Source organism: Piliocolobus tephrosceles, chromosome 15 (genome assembly GCF_002776525.5).
Source record: "Piliocolobus tephrosceles isolate RC106 chromosome 15, ASM277652v3, whole genome shotgun sequence".
Lineage (NCBI taxonomy): Eukaryota > Metazoa > Chordata > Mammalia > Primates > Cercopithecidae > Piliocolobus > Piliocolobus tephrosceles.
The window spans coordinates 24,903,940-24,923,127 of record NC_045448.1 but is presented as its reverse complement, the minus strand read 5'-3'; the positions used below and the strand labels follow the sequence as shown (position 1 = coordinate 24,923,127).

At 54.4% G+C, this 19,188-nt stretch overlaps 1 protein-coding gene across 9 annotated transcripts; it reads left to right on the top strand.

Moving 5' to 3' along the window:
- The first annotated feature begins 3,554 nt into the window (after positions 1 to 3,554).
- GDF7 (growth differentiation factor 7) lies at positions 3,555 to 18,155 on the top strand. Of its 9 annotated transcripts, none has more exons than XR_002735245.2 (4): positions 4,535 to 5,036; positions 7,848 to 8,805; positions 13,930 to 15,384; positions 17,114 to 17,438. XR_002735245.2 is itself a non-coding variant. In XM_023229967.2 (4 exons), the coding sequence occupies exons 1-4, from the start codon at positions 4,589 to 4,591 to the stop codon at positions 17,439 to 17,441; spliced, it is 1,332 nt and encodes a 443-aa protein (XP_023085735.1). In that variant the 5' UTR covers positions 4,535 to 4,588; the 3' UTR covers positions 17,442 to 18,155. The 9 variants fall into 9 exon arrangements, 4 of the variants coding, with proteins under 4 accessions (XP_023085734.1, XP_023085735.1, XP_023085732.1 ...); XR_002735246.2 differs by having other exon boundaries at positions 17,300 to 17,429; XR_002735247.2 differs by lacking the exon at positions 17,114 to 17,438 and having other exon boundaries at positions 13,930 to 15,006; positions 15,172 to 16,618.
- The last annotated feature ends 1,033 nt before the right edge of the window (positions 18,156 to 19,188 follow it).

Sequence of the window (19,188 nt, the reverse complement as noted above, 5' to 3'; positions counted from 1 at the left end):
AGGCCCCTGATCACAGGATAGCAGATGGCTGTGATGCCAAATGACAGGCTACTGATCACGCCCCCTTGTTGGGGACTTGGCTTCTGCATGTGGACAATGTAGAGTAGGTCACCTCTAAGGGATCTTTCAGTTGTCTTGTCATCAGACATCGGGCCAGGTGTCTGGGTGTGGCAGGAGACCCTGGGCAAGGCTGAGTAGGTGACAGCTGGGGCTTGCCCAAGTTCCCATACCTGACAGTCGCCTCAATGTGGCTGTAGCTGGGGGATCCAAGACTAACTCCCTAAGTGGTGTCAGTGTTCCCAGATGACAGGCAAACTCCCCCACAGCAAAGGTACCTTAAGAGATGTGGCTCTCCTAGGAGTAGCAGAGAGGACTTCCTCACAACCAGGTGCAGGAAAGCACAAATAGAATCCCAGAACTTTGGGAGACTGAGCCTGGGCTCAAGAGGATCCTTTGAGGTCACCCTTGCCAACACAGCAAGACCCCGTCTCTACAAAATATGTTTAAAAATTCGCTGGATGTGGTGGCATGTGCTTGTAGTCCCAGCTACTAGGGAGGCTGAGGTAGGAAGATCACTTGAGCCCAGGAATTTGAGTTACCGTGAGCCATGATTCTGCCACTGCACTTCAGCCTGGGCCACAGAGGGAGACCCCATCTCTTAAAAACAAAACAAAACAAACAAAACTTCCTCCCATTCAGAGCTATCAGAGGCTGCCTTGGATAGGGGGTTCCCCACTCTGCAGGCATGCAAGTGCAGCCCAGGAAGCAGTTTGTTATGATTCAGGCATGCATGGCAAGTTGGCTTAAATAATAACCCAAAAGTTGTTTTCAGATCCTTGGGTTCTACGACTGAGTCAGGGATGTGGTGCTGAGAGAAAGTGAAAACAGCTGCTGCAAGGGGTGGAAGAGCAGCAAAGTGCTCTGGGGTGGGGATGTGGGAACTGGGGTGCAGATGTGGGAACTGCCCCTCCTTACCCCCAAGTTGTGAAACATCGCCCCAAGCAGGCTGCTTTTTCCCTCCTTCCTCTGTTGGAGTCAATCTCACCTTCTCTCTCTGAGGAGGACTCAGCTGGAGCCTGGAGGTCTGGGGTTTGGGGGTGATCAGATGGATGAAGAACTAAAGTTAGGGCTTTCAGACCCCAGTTTTCTCCCAACCTCCTCTGACCTTTGCTCCTGATATCTGCCTCTGGGTCTCATCTGCTCTCCAGCGATGGCTGGGGCAACACAGAGGAAGGAGGTTTTCAATCTTAAGGCTCTTAGCGCAGTTAGCATGTGGCACGCAGCTTCAAGGGCTCCAGGCTGTGTGCACTAGCTCTCTCCTGCCCAGCCCATCGACCTAAGATCCCCGCATCCCCCAAGAGGAAGTCCCAACTGGGCGGGCACCTGGAGACCTGGGTCATGGGCAGGTCCTGCTGCTGGTATGACAGACTGTTTTCCATGGCAAGTGTTTTCCGTTTCCAGTTGCAAGCAGTGGCAGGCAAGAGGCCCCTGGGTAACACTTTCATAGTCTTCACCTGGACTGGAGAGGTCCTTTCTTTGCCAAGATTTTTCTAGAAAGCCTGAGAGGAAAGGCAGGCATACTCTGCCTCTCCACGGGGTCTGGGGAGCAAGGCGGCAGAATAAAGCCCCTCACATTCCCATCCCCCACCCCCAAGCCAAGGGTTGAGCAAGGACAGTTGATGACTCCAGGCTCTGCCACTCCCCAGGTGCCATTACGCAAGGTGTTGAATTCTTTAGTTCAACTTTCCTTTTCTATAGAATGGGAAGAATACCCATCTCACAGCACAGAGTAGTTGTGAGAATGAAATGGCATGAGGTGTGTGGAGCAGCAGGCAAGGTGCCTGGCATTCAAGGGATAACAAATGGGCACTATCATTATTTACTGGGAGCAAGGGAGGCAGGCATGGCCCACGCATCCTCTCTGCCTCCTCCTTCTGGGCTCTGCTCCAATGTGTCCTCCGCTGATCACAGAGCCCCCCAGCCCATCACTTTACTCGGAACCACTGGATAGCACACTGGGCATTTATGCGCTTCCTGTTGGCTGTCTCCTGCGTCCATCCTAAAGTTCCATGTGCTTGCCCTGTGCATTGCTCAATCCACAATGCACGAAAGGCTACCTGGCAATGAGTATTTACATCAAAGAAGAAATGAATGGAGGGACGGATAAATAAATGAATGACTATGCCTTCACTATACAGACCAAGAAGCACAGGTGGGAGAAGTGAAGTCCGGGTTGGAGCACACGCAGCGGGAGGACAGTGGCTCCAGCAGCATCAGCCCATCCCGGTTGTGTCCTCCAAAGCCCTCCAGGTGCACAGAAGCTGCTTCTCTCTCTGCCATGATCACCCCTGGCACTGGGAACACACTAGTGGTTGGGGGGCAAGACTATGTCACCTCCTCTGTGCCGGCCTGTTATGCCAGCCACACACAGGATGAGTTGAGAATCCGCTCATTTTGTAGATGAGGAAATTCGGTCTCCAAGAAGCTAAGTGGCCTACTGCCACAAGGATAGCAAGGTGCGGGGATTCCAACCCATCCCTCATTCCTAAGCCCCAACGTGGCAGGGGTACCATGTAATCAACAAATGTTTATTTGTAACTGGCTGTGCCAAGAATGTGCTAGGACCCCTCCGCTCTCTGCTCTACACAGCCGGGTAAACTGAAGCCAAGGCAAGGCGAGCGACTTGCTGTCACCCAGGACTCCCCGCGCGTTTGCACAAATCTTAGCGGCGAGCGCATGGCTGCAGGGGGAAAGGAGCACAAGTAACATAGCAGGACCCAGCATCGCGTCAGGGAGAGACGGGGGGCTGGCAGGGTGGGGGCAGCGGTGTTTGTCACCGAATCTCCAACCCCAGTCCCAAAGGCAGGGTGGACTATCCAAGTTCGGTCATCCCAGATCCCCCAGGTTCCTGCTACGAGAAGTCCCTCAGCGCCGGCAGCGCTGACCCTGGCCTGGGGGTCTGCCCTTCCCGGCAATGTCAGGCCTTTCTCTTTGGCATCCATTGACCTTGGGGTCTGCGAGGACTGAATCTCACTAGGCCTCTCTCTCCCACCCGCAAACGTTCTCGAGTGTTATGCGGCTCAAAGCCCCAAGCTGAGCAGGCGCCGCGTCTCCGCGGTGGCCGAGAGGGCGACGGCTGAGGAGTTCGTTTGGGACGAAGCAGCGGAGTGGGGGAACTGGGGAGCCTGGGCCGCAGTCGGCCCAGGAGCTCCCTAGGCCGGGCCTCTCTGTGGGTCCCAGCGCAGCGCAGCCAGGCGGGCGTCGGGACCCAGGCGGTTTTGGATTCGGCGGGCGACCACGCTTTGAAGCTGATCACCCGCTCAAGGTGATCACGACATGCCCACCCGGTCTAGATTTTGAGTTCTGCAGCAAATGCAATTTTAAAGGAAAAGGACCCGCCTGTCCTCCGGCAGTTCGTTTGGCCCAGGCCTTCGATCTGCTGAAAGTTTCCGATCTAGGGGGGTGTCCAGGCTGCCTCCCTTCTGGCGCGTTCCCCTGAGACTTGGCCTCCGAAACCTGTCCTGCCAGCCGCGGAGCAAAGTGCTCTGCCGCCCGCGCGAGTGCGCCCCGGGGCTTCGCAGCTGCCGGGCGTCCCCCCCTTCTACCCCGGGCCCCGCGCCATCACCGCCGCGAGGGAAGAAGCTTGGAGGCACCATCCCGGGGCTCTGCGCCGTCCGCTCTCCAGGATCCTGGCCTCTCACGGACAAAGCCGGTAGCTGTTTTCCGTTAGCCGCTGCCCTCACCCCGAAGGCGGGCGGAAGGTCGCCAGTTGGACGCACAAACTCTCAGCGCAGTCCCGCGCGAGATCCCCCATCACCTGGGGCTGCCGTCCTCATTCCCAGCTCCTTCTAGAGCTTGGCTCCCGCTGAAGCGCAACGTCCGCGCCCAAACCTTGCTTTTCCGACGGGCCGTCCGCGTCCAGCCGTCTCTTTCCGGCCCGCCCTTTCAGCCCGTCGCCCCCCTTCCTCCCCTACCGGCCTCCTCCCCTGCTTTGACCGCCCGCTGCGATCCTTTGGGGGCTGTGGCTGAGTGGGGAACCGCCGACCCGCGATCCGAAACGCGCCTTTGCGGCCGCCGGGCGCATCCTGTGGCCTCTCTCTGCGCGGCCACCGGGACGCGGCGTGAAGCGGTCTGGAGGGCGAGCCCTTCCGCGGTCCCACCTCTGCCGCCCCGTCCCCGGCACTGGGAACTAGAGCGGGGAGGGGCGGGTGTTTCCCTGTCGGGGAGTAGGTTGGAAGCTAGGCGGGTGCGCGCGGTGCCCCAAGCCTGGAACCAAGGAGTGCGCGTTCGTCTTGGGCGCCGCGCGGGTGGAGGGGGGTCGCCCTGCCGCGGGGAGGGGAGGCGGGGCACCCGGGCGTGTCGGGAGGCTGGGGCCGGTGACACTCGCTTGGTGAGGGTGGGGGCGAAGCGCTGCGGTGGTGGGGGGAGGCTCCGGCCCTGGTCTCCACTCTAGGCCCTGGTGGGGGGCGCAATCGCGGTCGCCGGAGCTTTCAGCAGGGGGCGCTGCTCCGGGCGTTGGGCGGGGGTGGGGTGGGCCAGGAGGGGGGGCCGCGGCTGGCCGCGCACACTTCCCCCACTATTAAACACTATGTTCAAAAGGCGCCGGGGGACTTCCCGGAGCCACGGAGCCCGCGCCGCCCGGCCCACGGAGCCCATGGACCTGAGTGCCGCCGCCGCGCTGTGCCTCTGGCTGCTGAGCGCCTGCCGCCCCCGCGACGGGCTGGAAGCGGCCGCCGTGCTACGAGCGGCGGGGGCTGGGCCGGTCCGGAGCCCGGGGGGCGGCGGCGGCGGCGGTCGGACTCTTGCCCAGGCTGTGGGCGCCGCGGCTGTCCCGGCCGCCGCGGTTTCCCGGGCCCGCGCCCCGCGCCGCGCCGCGGGCTCCGGTTTCAGGAACGGCTCGGTGGTGCCGCACCACTTCATGATGTCGCTTTACCGGAGCCTGGCCGGGAGGGCTCCGGCCGGGGCAGCCGTTCTCTCCGCCTCGGGCCACGGTCGCGCCGACACGATCACCGGCTTCACAGACCAGGCGACCCAAGGTACTTACACCTCTTATGTGCCCGCCCATCCAGTCAGGTCCTGGGCTGAGACCAGCCCCGCAGCCGTGCCGCAGCTCCGTTACATTTGGGGCCGCGGCCCACCCTCAGGTGATAGAAACTTCGCCGAGGCCAACACTCTCCAGCCCGCTGCACCTGGACTGTGGCGAGAGTCGCGGCAGCTCCCGGGGCCCGGTCCCGGAGGGCTGACTGGTCCCTCTCCCAGGTCGCCCTGGCCTTGCATGCCGGCGGGTCACCCTCGAGGAGGCAGGCGGAGGCTAAGATTCGCTTGTTGGGGAAGGGTCTGGAGTGGCCTCCGGCTTGGAGCCCTCGGAGAAGAAAGGAGGGCAAGAGTTGGGTTCCGGGAGTCACACCGAGAGGGGACTGCACAGTGGTGAGGGTGATGGCTGCTTCCTTGCAGCAATTTCTGCAGCTTCCAGCCTCCTGGAGGCCACACAAATTGGGGGAAGCCCAGGGAAAACTAGGGCAGAGGCAGGTATCACACTAAAGTAAATCGTCCTGGAGAGGCTGGTGGCATCACCAGGTATGAGTGCCCTGCTCAGCAGGTTGGTTTGGGTGGTCGTGGCTTGTATGTGTGTGACGTGTGTAGCTATGGGTGCCTGTGTCTGGTGCTGGACCCCTGGGAGAGCCAGAGGTCAAGGATTCTGGTGGTGTGGGGAGGAGAGGCCTGCTGGGGACCCTGCAGGAATGCAGGCCTCTCTTAGACAAGCACCCCACCTTGTTCTGCCCTGGGCCTTCCAAAGGTAGGATGTAGGTGAGGCTGTGGTGTGGCTGCCTCATCTGGATTTTATTAAGCTCCATTGAAATCACTAAAGCAGACAGATAGAGAAAATTTAACTAATTTCAGGCGGAAATGCAAGTAATTTCGGCTTTAATTCTATCCAGCCAGAGACCCAGCATGGAGGGCAGGAGGGAAAGAAAGGTGAATAGGGTTGGGAAGTGAGCGGGTGGGGCTGAGGCAGCCCTGCTTGGGAGCCACTGAGTCAGTATACCTCAGATCCTAGCCTGGGAAGGCAGGCAGAGGCCTTGAAGTGACCAGGTCATCCATCCCCGCCAGCACATACCCAGTGCCTAGCACAGGCTGCTTTATTTTGGGTACCTGGAAATCCTGGTACTCAATCTCCAAATGGCCCTATGGTTCGGTTAGAACTATCAAGGCTTCTCTGAGGGCCTGATGTGGTCCCTGGGCTGGATGCTGGGATACTTATAGGAAGCCCTAGTTCTGGTGCACAGGGACAGGGAATGCTCTAGACTGAAGGGTGCCCTGTAGGCTCCCAGGCTGCAGAAGGGGGTGTGCTAGGCTCTAAGTGGGCACAGGCACTTAAGGTTGAGCTAGTTCTACCATGGTCTCAGACAGGAGATAAATCCTTTCTGGGGAGCTCAGCTTGGCTGGCTGAGCCTGAAAGGCCTCCTCTCCCTCCTCCCTCTTGGGGGAAATGGAGTGGCAGGGCTGGTGAGCAGGGAGAGGCTGAGGATCTGCAGGGAATCTCAGAGAACGTGCTCCTCCTGTGGCCCCAAGTGTGCTTCTCCAGCCTCTCTCTCCACTCTGAGTCTCAACTTGGAGCAGGGATGCTTGAGGTCCCCAGAAGCCATTGACAGGGACAGAACCAGGACCTCAGGGCCTGACGTTCGTGGCTGGTGAGCAAATCCCCAGTGGTGGGGGGAGTCTGCACAGTCTCTCCAAATTTAGGGGCAAAACGAAACCATATGACCTCCTTCAAAGGGAGCTCCTTATCTGCTGCATGGTGGAATTTTGAATTTTTTTTTTTTCTGAGCCCAAAAAGAAAAAAAAAAAAAGAGTGTCCACACTGGAAATAAAACCCCTAAGGCCGAGATAAGTCACTACGGAGGGAAGAATGAGCTCGCGAAGGGACAGACAGGCGGCTCCTGGAAGCGAGACCTCATTCGGGACGCTGCCCTCACTGCAGCAAGGTCATTCGGGGATGCCCCGCACCCCTCCGGGAGGTTCCTTTGCCGCCTTTCCCCCTCTTTCCGAGGCCGCGGGAGCACCGAGAGGAGGTGCGTTTGGGATTGCGGTCGCGAGCAGCAGTGCCCATTGCTGTAAGACCTAAGACCTTGGGCGAGCCTGGCCCCTACCTAGGCCTCAGTTCCCCTTCGGCAGAGCGAGGTTGGACTAAAGGGTTTTTGTGGCCATGCAGACGAATTCTCCTGGACGAATCGCCGATCTCCAGCCTGCATGGGAGACCATGGCCAGCGGGGATGTCCAGGCTGGGTTGGGGGAACAGAGGTACAGGAAGAGTTTTCAGGAGGCAAGAATTTTCCGTTTTCGCACAGCCGGGACTTTCGGCTCTCCTGGGGGATCAGCAGGGCAATAACGATAAGTCTCCTTAAGGCCCAGGACCTCAGGAGTGGGTGCACGACTTCTTTTCACCACCGGAACTCTGATCTCGGATTCTGGCCCCGCAAATCCATGGCTCTGGGTCAGGCCGCGGAACTGTAGCGACCTTCAGTCCTGGTCTTGGGTGTAGGGGTGCGCTCCTGGTCCCGCGGCTCAGGAATATGCAGCGATGTGGGTTGTTGGGGTGATGGAACTTTTGGCTTCCTAAACCAAAGCCCGGTTCCGATAGGCCGGGCGAAGGCGTCCGCTGCTCTGGGCCAGGCTGGCAGCGTTCAGGCTGGGGCAGAGACGCGGGGTTGGGCGCTGGCTCCAACAGGCCTCGCTCCCATATCGAGGGCAGCTGGGCCATTTGCTGTTAGGAGGCCCCGCTCTGACAGTGTGCAGCATTCGCTCTTACTCAGCTCTTTCTCTCTGTCCCTGCCGGTCCCTCGCAGACGAATCTGCAGCCGAAACAGGCCAGAGCTTCCTGTTCGATGTGTCCAGCCTTAACGACGCAGACGAGGTGGTGGGTGCAGAGCTGCGCGTGCTGCGCCGGGGATCTCCAGAGCCGGGCCCAGGCAGCTCGACTTCCCCGCCGCTGCTGCTGCTGTCCACGTGCCCAGGCGCCGCCCGCGCGCCACGCCTGCTGTACTCGCGGGCAGCTGAACCCCAGGTCGGTCAGCGCTGGGAGGTGTTCGACGTGGCGGACGCCATGAGGCGCCACCGTCGTGAACCGCGTCCCCCCCACGCGTTCTGCCTCTTGCTGCGCGCAGTGGCAGGTCCGGTGCGGAGCCCTTTGGCACTGCGGCGTCTGGGCTTCGGCTGGCCGGGCGGAGGGGGCTTTGCGGCAGAGGAGCGCGCGCTGCTAATCGTCTCCTCCCGCACGCAGAGGAAGGAGAGCTTGTTCCGGGAGATGCGCGCCCAGGCCCGCGCGCTCGGGGCCGCTCTGGCGGCACAGCCGCCGCCAGACCCAGGAACCGGCACCGGGTCGCCAAGGACAGTCACTGCCGGCCGCAGACGGAGGAGGACGGCCTTGGCCGGGACGCGGACAGCGCAAGGCAGCGGCGGGGGCGCGGGCCGGGGCCACGGGCGCAGGGGCCGGAGCCGTTGCAGCCGCAAGCCGCTGCACGTGGACTTTAAGGAGCTCGGCTGGGACGACTGGATCATTGCGCCGCTAGACTACGAGGCGTACCACTGCGAGGGCGTTTGCGACTTCCCTCTGCGCTCGCACCTCGAGCCCACCAACCACGCAATCATTCAGACGCTGCTCAACTCCATGGCGCCAGACGCGGCGCCGGCCTCCTGCTGTGTGCCCGCGCGCCTCAGCCCCATCAGCATCCTCTACATCGACGCCGCCAACAATGTCGTCTACAAGCAATACGAGGACATGGTGGTGGAGGCCTGCGGCTGCAGGTAGCGCGCGGGCCGGGGACTGGGCAGCCGCGCGGCCGAGGACCCCCAGCTGATGAGCAGCAGAGGGCCAGCCTGGCACCGAGCGTGGGTGCAAGTCCGATGTGACCCAGCGCCCTCTCGGAGGAGGGAGAGCACACGTTCACACTGACACACACTCGTGCAGTCACACACACATTTACTGGGGACAGCATGTGAAAGCCTTGGGAAGAGATGCCCTGCCGGTACCGAATGTCAGAGCCTTGTGTATTTTGCAAACAGATAACCATGGCGCCTACTGCCCCCATTTGGGGAGAGGAAGGTGTTTGTGCTTATGTTGCAGTAACAGGCACGAACATCAGGTAGAAACGGGTTAGGAAATTGGAAGCTCAGAATGGGAGAACCAAAGGGGTACTCGAGCATGGTTTATTTCACCCCTTTTTGTCTCTGGCCCGATGTGGGGGCATCGCTTCCCTGGGTGGCTGAGCGCTGTGTGGTGCACTCCGTGGTGCACTCCGTGATCCACTGCACGGCTGTAATGCCCTTTCCGAGGGTTTGTGTTGCACGGGGTGGTTTACTCTGGAACTGCTGCAAAAAGCATCTTTTTTTTTTTTTCTTTTTTAACTTTTAAAATTTAACGTGCCCCTGCTTCCTTTTTGAAAGGGAAGTTTTGTCTGAAAGAAGGTGTTGTGGAGCTTCCCAGATTTGTGCAAAGGTCGGTACCGCTCCCCCGCCCGCCTTTTTTTTCAAATCAATTCCAATTGGAAATGTTCTGGAAAGTGGAAAGGGTATTTTTCTTTTTGTGGGGAAGTGAAATGGGGGAGGGGTTTAAACGGCTGAGTCTGATCTAACAGGATATTGGGGTGGGATAGGATCTGCCAAGTTCGGAAGCTCCCCAGCTGGTCAGGGGGAGATGGTACCCATGCTTTGGGTGGCTTAGGAGGAAGTTAGTGCAATGGCCGGGAATGGGGGAGGGGAGCTACTGCTTTTCCTAGAGACCTGCCAGGAGGTTTTCCTAAGAAGCCGGGGAAGAGGCTCTCAGGGCTTGAGAGGCAGGGAGGTGTCCTGGGTCCCACTCCAGCCGAGGACTCCGCCATGCCACGTAGGCGCAAGCTCCCAGGGGCCGACCCGGGCTTGTGCTAGTTATCAAGTAAGTCGGCCTCTGCTTTTTACCTGCATTCGCTGTGTTGTTGCTGTAGTTTTTGGCAGTGTGATAGTAACGGGAAGTGAAGCCACACAAAAGTGCTTTTGTCAGACTTCAACTCACAACCGAGACCTTTAGAGCAGAGGGAAGGTCTGCCGCTTCCCCTCATCAGCTCCTTGGCTTGGCTGCTGTGCCCTTGGAAGGGCAGGGCCTTGGTGTAGGGGAGCAGAGGTGGAAGCCTATCCCCCAGTTCCCATATTTTGCCCGGAAGAGTCTTATCGATGGGAGGATTTTCTAGGCATGTAAAAGTGAGTTCGAACATTCAGCCTTCACTGTTTGGTTTGATTTGTTTATGCCTGGGAATCCTTTGTGGCTTTTTGTCAATAGGCTGGGAGAGGGAAACTAGTTGGACTCCACTTGTCTGGGGTGAGGGCTTCTTAGAATAGCCCCGCAGCCCTCCCAGTGCATCTGTGTGATGTGCAGGACTTTCCCCTTCAGAGTCCTGGGGAGCATTAATTCCACCCTGTGTTGGATGCAGGACAATTCATACACATTTTGATTCTCAGTGATTACACTCTTGAGAGAGAGAAGACAGACTTACGATTTAGATACAGCTAATTTACTTACGGGCCCCACCTGAAGCAATCGGTTTTCATCCTGTAAAATTCTCCCAAAAGAAAAAAAAAAAAGCACGTGTTACTCTTAAAATTAAGATGTCCCCCCTCCTACTATGTGAATTTATATTCCGTGGCTGTATGAGTAGCTGTAAATAACCAGAAAATGAACAGTCTCTTCAGGTTAAAAATTTTAAAAATATCCCAAAGTGGCTGCGCTGGTACAATTCCACCTTATTTTAGTGACTGGGCAAAGATTGTCCCTAAATTTGTGGATTTTGCCAGAGACGCCTCACTCTCGTTTTCTAAACCAAGCTTGTCATAATGAAGAATTATATAAAAAAATAGCACTAAAGTGTTAAAAGTTGTAGTATTAGAAGGTTTAGAAAGGAAGTTAATAACAAAGTGCAGTTAAATGTTATTTTGAAGAAAGTCTAGGGTATTTAATATCTTTGGATAAAAGCAAACATTTTGATAGTTTTTTAGTGACTAGGAAAAACAGTTGGGCAGAATGTCTTTAGCCTGGCCTTTTCATGGTAGGGAAAAGAACTGTCAATTTCCCCTCTTTCTTTCTGATGACCTCCTTCTAATGAGATGTGTTGTGAGTGGTGTGGGAAGTAGGTACCTTCCTGCATCTTGAGTTCAGGTGGCACTGGGGGGAAGGGGTGTTGTCCTTGGACAGTGACCGTTCCTTCCATGGCCCCATACCCTCAGTGTGCTCTTTGTTTACTGGAATAAAAGGAATGCTTCCCAGATTTCTCTGGAGCAGGTGAAGCCCCCAGGGGCCACTCTGCCCAACCCTGTGGCATCTCAGTCCATTCACTAGGTGAATGCAGAGGATCCATTTCACTTTGTAAAAATGACAACAAAGGGCCAACACACGTGGGGCAGACGGCTTTTTGCTGCTAAGATGTGGTTTAACTAGCATTGCCAAGATGTGGAGAAAAGCGTTCTGCCAACACAGTTGGTAGTAGCACCCTGAGCTCTCTGTCTTCTAGGTAGTGGGGGACAGGCCTGGGTGACTGGCATGAACTCAGCTTCTCTGTTGCAACCCCCAGCTGGAATCTCCAGTCACCATGGATGGGAGAACTGACAGGCAGAGAGAAAGCATGTCAAGACTGTGAGTAAAGGCTGTCCCCTCAACCCCAATCTGAGGTCACCAAAGTCTCCCTCCTAAAGTAAACAGAATTTTCCATTTCGTTGGGAGAATTGTGTACTACTAGTTGACATCATTTAAACCATGATTTCCAGGTAGTGAGTAGGATTTGGTATCCCTTAGGGAGCTCAGGGCAGGCCAGCTGGGGCCCAAGGGGGGCTGGTGCTGGGTCTGTCAAACACGAAGATAGTCTGGTCAACTGCTGCTTGAAACCAAGGCTTTCATATTAAGGAGGATCACCCACACTGGCAGGCGGGCATTTCCACTGATGCCCAAACATACTTGCCTTGTTGAATCCTGACTTTCCAAGCAGCTGCGCTGGGTCTTCCAGAGAAGGTGGCAGGCTTTGCCGTCTTAGCTTGGGGAAGTCAGGTTTGAGCTGTGCTAAGTCATTGTATCCATGCTTCCCTTCACTGTACCCTCCTGGCAACAATATGAGGTGTGGATTTTGTGATAGGAGAATCCAGACTCCACGAAGCCCAGGGCAGTCTTTTCTCCCTGGCAGCTCTCATGATGTCGGCAGGAGTGGGCGCCTCACCTTGGGTACTGAAGAGAGTACCGATAATCCCGTGGATGGAACAGGACGGAGCGTAATTCAATCCCTACACATTGTATGTGCTGTCGGCAATTTCATTGAAACTCACAGCAGAAAACAGCTAGGATTTGTAGACTGATTTTCTTCTTAGAGCAGGGAGAAAAATGACGTTCTTTCCAAAAGCAGCTAGTGCAAAGATAAGGTCAGGCTCTTACTGTGCTTGAATCTGGTCTCCAGGAAATCCAGTGGCAGGAAGAGAGTGTCCTGCGGCTGCCTCTGGGTGCACAGAATCACTGGGCCTCGCTGATTCTCGTGAGAACCTGTCATCTCAGGGAGACAGACCTCCCTCTGGCCCTCAGTGGGCCATAGGCCAAGAGGCCTGAGTCAGATCGCGCAGTGAGCTGGAGGGAGCCAGGCTCTGAAAGCGGCAGTCTAGCAGGGGGAGCTTGGGCCTGCGCTTGCCCCTCAGAAAGTGTCTGGATTGGGAAGGGAAGAGAGGAAGCTGCCGAGCGAACCCAACAGCCAAACTTTGGGCGAGTGGAAAGTAACGAGATCCCTCTGGGGGATGGTATATCTGAGCTGCACCAGAGTCAGAGCCCACTGTGGGCTTCCAAGTGCCCAGAGGCAGCTGCTCCCACAGCATGGCCTGTGCCCGCCTCAGGGGAGGCCACCTGGGCCAGGGCACCACAGGGCGTCTCCTGAGAGAGGTCTGAGGCTAGTTACGGGCAGTCACCTCCCTGCTGGAGCTTCGTCTTCTGTCCTGTAAAATGATGCCCTCTCCAGTTCCAAGGTTCTAGGATTTTTACCTTGCCCTAAAACCCACTCAGACAGCTTGAAGGCAGAGCAAATGTGACGGCTCCTGGAGAAGGTCCTTTCCCAATCCCAGTCCCGGAGCCATGTCTTACAGGGTTCGCAGCTCTTGCCTGTGCGTGTGCATGTGTGTGTGTGTGTCCATTTTACTTCTATCCTCAGTAGGTGCCTCATGGATGTGCTCTGAATTCCCCTGGGCTGAGGCAGGTGCGGGGAAGGCCCGCACCTTGAGGGTGGGGTTCAGCTACCCAGAGCCAGGAGCTGGCTGAGGGCACTGCCCACCCAGCTGCAGTTCCTCCTGTGCTCAGTGGGGTGGGTACAGCCACACTCAAGCTGAGACTGTCTGAGAGACCTAGTGCTGGGAAGGGTTCTACCTGCTGCTGGGGCCTCTGCAGGCAGAAGAGGAAAGGCAAGGCTCTGCCTGGTTGGTCACCCAGACAGGGACCTGGGACTGTCCCAGAAGCCCTGGACGAGGCAGGCAGGACTGTCCTAGAATGGACTCCTTGGGTCCCCACCCTCTCCTCACCACCATGCCCATGTCTGGCTCTGACATGGGCTCTGAGGTCCCCTTGCAGCTTCCCAGGAGAGTGACCCTGGGGTAGCATCAGACGAGCTTATCTCTCTCTTCATTTTTATGATCTGGAAAATGGTGGGAGAGGTTAACATAAAGAAGAACCAGAAGGGAGGACCCAAAAAGATGTTTATTTCTAAGTTTTCAGACAGCTTGGCATCTTGTACCTGGAACCTCCTGACCATATAGACTGGAGCAGAGCTGTTTTCTTCCCTCTGTGCTTTTCTGGGCTTTAATCTGTGTGCACAGGTTAGGACATCACAAATAGTAACTCAGAGTGAGGCTGTAGTGAAAAAAGCCTGTTTTTTTTTTTTTCAGGAGGGCCACCGTCCTAGCCTGAGGAGACACCTGGTGGACACAGACTGCAGGGAGAGGGTTGAGAGTTGGCCTAGTGAATCAGAGGGGTGACTGAGGGCCCAGAAGTTGCCACCTGAGCTCTGATCATCATTCATAGGTGCTGTCTGCCCATCACCTGCAGGTACCCACCTTAACCAGAGCTTGACTTGTGGCCTGCAACTTGGCGACAGGCCTTTGGCTGGGCAAAGTTTGGGCTGGTGCTTCATGGTGGCAGGAGCAATTGCAGCAGAGCAACCCAGGATGGGTGGTCAGTGAAAAATGAGTGTGAAGTCACTGAAAAATCAGACTGAGTTTCAAGTTATGCTCACAGTTGCTGAAAAAGCAAAAATATGCCCTTAGAGCAGCAGAGCAGTGTGCGGTGGTCCACTTCCTCCTCCTGTGCAGAGCTCGCAGCCTCTTCTACCATCTGTGCGTGGTGCGCATGTGTCTGCAACAACAGAAAGGGCTGGCTTCTCTCACACATTTCCCTGACAATGGCAGGGGGGCCGCAGCGGTCACAGAAACTTCCGGAGAGACGTGTTTCTGTACAGTCAGGTGAATTTGTTGGCAGGACAGCTTAGTGACGATATAAGAAGTACCGTTTCACTTTTTTTGTCAGATGAACTTCCATTAGTTTAGAAATGCTTCACTCCAGAGAGGGCCACCTGGTAGAAGCTGTATTACAGAAACTTTTAATCCCTTTTCTATGTCAGGGGATGCTGAGGTAAACTGTCTAGAAAAACAAGGAGAAGTTTCTGACTGTCACACCCAGGCCACTTCCGGCAGAGTGGTACAGAGCTGTCAGGGCGTGGCCAGCTGCTTTGCATCTGCATTCCTGTTTTGTTACCTTTTGTGTTGTGGGCCAACAGGAGTGCCACGTAGTGGGGGCTCCCACTGGCCCGGCAGGAGGTGGGCACATAGCTGTCTTCTCTGCAGAATACCTGCCCTGCTCCATCTGACCAGCAGTGGCAACAGCCACACCCACATCTAGCTCCTGCCCAGACCTTTGGCTGCCAGAATCTAGAACCGTGGCTGACCAAAGCGAGACTTCCGAGTAAGGTTAGTTCACAGGTATCCTGCTGAATTAGAAGGAGACAGGAACTAATCCGAAGTACACGGGGCTAAACTTCCCTCAAGGACATTTCCTGAGCTGCAAGATGGGAAGGGACAGCACCGAAGCTGGAGAGCTGGTGCAACTGCGCATACCTCTTCTCTGTTTTTCAGTACTCACAGGTCATCCTGGGGAGATCTCTCATGAGCTCCACGCCCACGCCTGGATTTTTTGGTGAATGAGTCCAAAAAGCAGTGACCTGGTGTGTTGACGGCCTTCCCTTGCCTGCGCCTTTTTAATCTCTGAGTGACTGAGGGGTGCCAAGGCCAGACAATGCACATGTGTCCTGGATCTGCCCCTGGCCTGGGGCAGCAGCTGGGCTTGGGGTGAGTAGGCTGGCTTGAGGAAGGGGATGCCCACGAGCAGGGCTCATTTCCTGGGTCAGGGCCTGTCAGACTCAAAGTCAGCCCTTTAGCATTCTGTTTAAAAAATGATGATGCAGTTCAGTGAGAAAGAAAGCTCAGGATAAAATGTGTTTTCTGGCGGGGAAACACTCAAGTGTTCTAAGCCAGGAACAGAGACTCTCAGGAGAGGAATTCTCTGGCATTCTCTGCCTTGGATAAATCATGGATTAAACATGAGCATCCTTAGAATAATTTTATTTTTGTATTTCACTTTACACTGTAATGCAAACAGCTTTTATGTTTTCTTTGACAAAGAATCATAATTGAGTCACTTTAGGTCTTTTAGCTAGAAGCATTTCACCCTAAATGAAAAGTTAATGCATTTTTTACAAGGATTAACATGCTAACTACAACTTGCCCTTTCAGCAGATGACAATAGGGGTCCTGAAAAGTTTGGATGAAGTCTTTTTCTTTTTGCATACAAATAAAGCAGCAGATCATTTCTCTGAAGGTTGTTGCAGAGCTCCTGTACCAGCTTACAAAATGATGCTGTTTAAGTAGGCCTTGGGTGGGCAGCAGAATTCTGCACATGACGAGTGGCCTGCAGCTTAAAAAGCAAATTTCATCTGATTCCAGTACTGTGATTTTAAGGAAATGGTAAAACTCAAAGTGCTGGTAATGCCATCAAGGCTCAACACGCCATTTCCTCAGCAGCTAAAGACAAAAATAATTATTTTGGTGAGGGGATAGAAGTCCTTTCGCTTTGCAGTGACACCCACTTTTTCTTAGCTTGGCTTGGGAGTAATGAGATTGGGGTGTGGGGGGACATTAAAAACTCCTTTAAGGCAAACTGAAATCTCCTTCGTCAGCATTCTTCCTGCTGGTGTAGCCAGAGCAGAACTCCGAGGCTTGCAGGCTGGGCTGTCTCCTTGCTGCCTGGCCTGGGTGTTTATTTGGGCAACACAAGCTGACATCGTGAGGTGTTGCTGATGCCCAGGCCAGCTAGCAGGGAGCCCTCCCAGGGCTGGTAGAAACCTATGTGTATATATATTCTCAAATTTAAATAGATTGTACATAGTGAAATGTAAATGACATGTAAAACAGCAATCTCTATTTTTCTTATTATATAGCAGTATATATTTGTTAAACATGCTTGTATACTCTTCATTAACCATTTTAATATTTTGTACAGATAAGTTGATTAAATATTTGATTCGTAAAACCGCTCATGACTGGTCTCTAAAGGAAAACATTTTCAGCTTTTGTTACTCAGCCTTTCTGTGTTACTGTAGTCCTCAACTCATTAATAGAATAGCGGCCACCTATTGAGGCATTAGGACTGACTGCATTTTAACAGTGGGAGTGACATAGCAGGCCTGGCTCCACTTGCCTTTGTGCCGATCATTCCCTGCGATCATTCTCCTGTGTTGTCAGATCAGGTGTGAGGCTGGGGCCCTCTGGCATGGGGGGGCCGCACCCTGGGACTTGGTGACTGGTATGAAACTGCATAGGATGCTGCTGCACACAGCCTCACATGGCATGAAGTCACTGCACAGCAAGGTAAAAAACATCAAGCCTGGGTTCAGGAAAGGAGGCCAATGCAGTGGAAAACATTTTCTCTTTGGGAGATGAGCACGATAATGTGTAGAGTGAGCGCTGTCATTCCAAATGCAGTTTGGGTGGACAGGTTTTCTGTGTTTATACATCTCAGGCTGCTGCAGGACCTGTCTCACTCCAGAAAGCATGAGCCCTCCCCTCCTGGAGGCTGCACAGTTAAGTCTCTGAAATCCCAAGGCATAAAGTCCCATGGAAGCCGCTTCCTCTGCAAGACCAATTACATACTTCACAGAACCCAATAAGGTCCTACAGCAAATCTGACAGGGCTTTTTTTGCCTAGTACTCTTCGAGACAAGTACAAAAGCCTGTGCGCGGTGACACCACGAAGGATGCAGCAGGACAGGATCAACTACACAGCGTCTGTTGCTATCCCAGCTCTTGCACCTGACTTTTGCCTACAGATGAAGGAGAAATCTATTTAATGTGTTCCTTAAATATTTCTGGGAGAAGACTAATGACAGAGCAGCAATTGCAGGAAGTTGACAGGGACTTGGTCTTATTAGTGACTTGTTACCAGGATTACCTCTTGTGGGATATGGAGCCTGCTGGAGTGACCCACCTTTTCGTCAGTGATGGCAGCCCATGTCCATAGTGAATCCAATAGCCCACAGTTTGTTAATGCAGGTCCCTATGGTCATGTGACTTTCTGGTGAAAGATCAAGAAAGCGTGCTTTCTTTTCACTACTCCATTTCATATTACTAAATAAAGGAGTCTCTTTCTTTGGAAGAAAAATTGTGTTCCCCTTTCAACTAACTCATTTGGCAGGTAAAATAAATGTGTAAGTTCTACGACCGTGTCATTGAAAACTGGAAGGTCTTGTCATGCTTTGCTTATAAGCATCTTTGGTCCATTTTTCATTTTCTTATTTTTCAGTCTCCATTTGACCTACCACAGCATTCTGTGGTTAGAGTACACATTCAGTAGAGGAGTAGTTACAGAGAGAAAGGAAAGTCGGGGGTGGCATTTAAACTTTTATCTAATTTCCCAGACACTTATAAGAGCATATCTAAAAGGCCTGTCCATGACTAATGGTAAAGGCAGCTAAGACTGACTTCTCCATTCCTTCCCTGGTCCTGTCAGGTCCTGGATCTGCCTCTGATGCCTGCTCATTTCCAAGCAGGCCAAGGCAAAGATGCCTCCAACTGCTGTTCCATTGATGGTGGTGCCCAACGTGGTCATGGATGCATGTGTTCTTGTGCCCTAGGAACCCTGTGACCCATCTGCTCAGAAGGGACAATGATCTGGGGAGAAACTTGTCCACTGCCATGTGCCACCAGCATGCAGCCCTATAGGCTGTGGGTGTCTGCCGAGTCCTAATCACATGCAGGTGCGCAGCCCTTTGCAGTGGCCAGTAGGAGGAAGCCCAGATGTTCTGCAGAGCCTGAGCTGGGTGGATTTGCAGAGGCAGGATTCTAGTCCCTCTGTGAGGGAGGGAGACCCTGCAGGTGCACCGCGCCCCCTGGCTGTAATGGGCGCCCAGTCACAGGGTCACATTCTCATCCCAGGGAAGAGGAATTTTCCCATAGACTTACGCAGCAAGGAAATCTGTCCCTGTGTGGGGAGGTCAGCACAGGCCCCTTTGCCAGAATGTTTGAGGAATGCAACACAAAATGAAAATGCTCGATTATCCCAGAGCACAGTCATGTGTATTGTTGCTGTAATTCCCACTTGGAGTGCTGTGCGGAGTTAGTGCTCAACAAATAATAAACTACATATTTGGTGGTTGCTAATACCCAAACTCCAGAGGTTTTCTAATTGTAGAAGAATGGAAGTAACAGTTACAGCCATATCAGACAAGATGAATGGGACACAAGGGATAGTGGCCTTGCTTCCTTGCAGTCCCCCAGTGCCAGACACAAACAGTCTGCAAGGATTCAGACATCCTTGAATCTATCTGACCCAGTTGTGCACAGCTCTGCTGGGGAAACACTTAAGGGATAAAAGAGCAAGTGTGCGTGTCTGCATCCCACTGATGTGTCAGTTTTAAGATGAAGAGGCCCTGAGATGTGACTTCCTGGTAGTCTGATCCAATGTGAGAATTGCACTTTTTCATAGCTTGCCTATTAGGCATGGTAGAAACTTTTTATTAATTTAGATAACAAAATTTATAGACTACCTTGAATAGCAGGATATGCCATTCAGGAGGGAAGGGCCCTCATGACTCAGAC

Coding starts and splice junctions, on each gene's coding strand:
- GDF7 (XM_023229964.2), top strand. CDS start 4,589: ATGTTCAAAAGGCGCCGGGGGACTTCCCGGAGCCACGGAGCCCGCGCC. Junction 5,037..7,847: donor CACAGACCAGGCGACCCAAG/GTACTTACACCT, acceptor GGTCCCTCGCAG/ACGAATCTGCAGCCGAAACA. Junction 8,806..17,299: donor GTGGAGGCCTGCGGCTGCAG/GTAGCGCGCGGG, acceptor TTTTTTGCCTAG/TACTCTTCGAGACAAGTACA.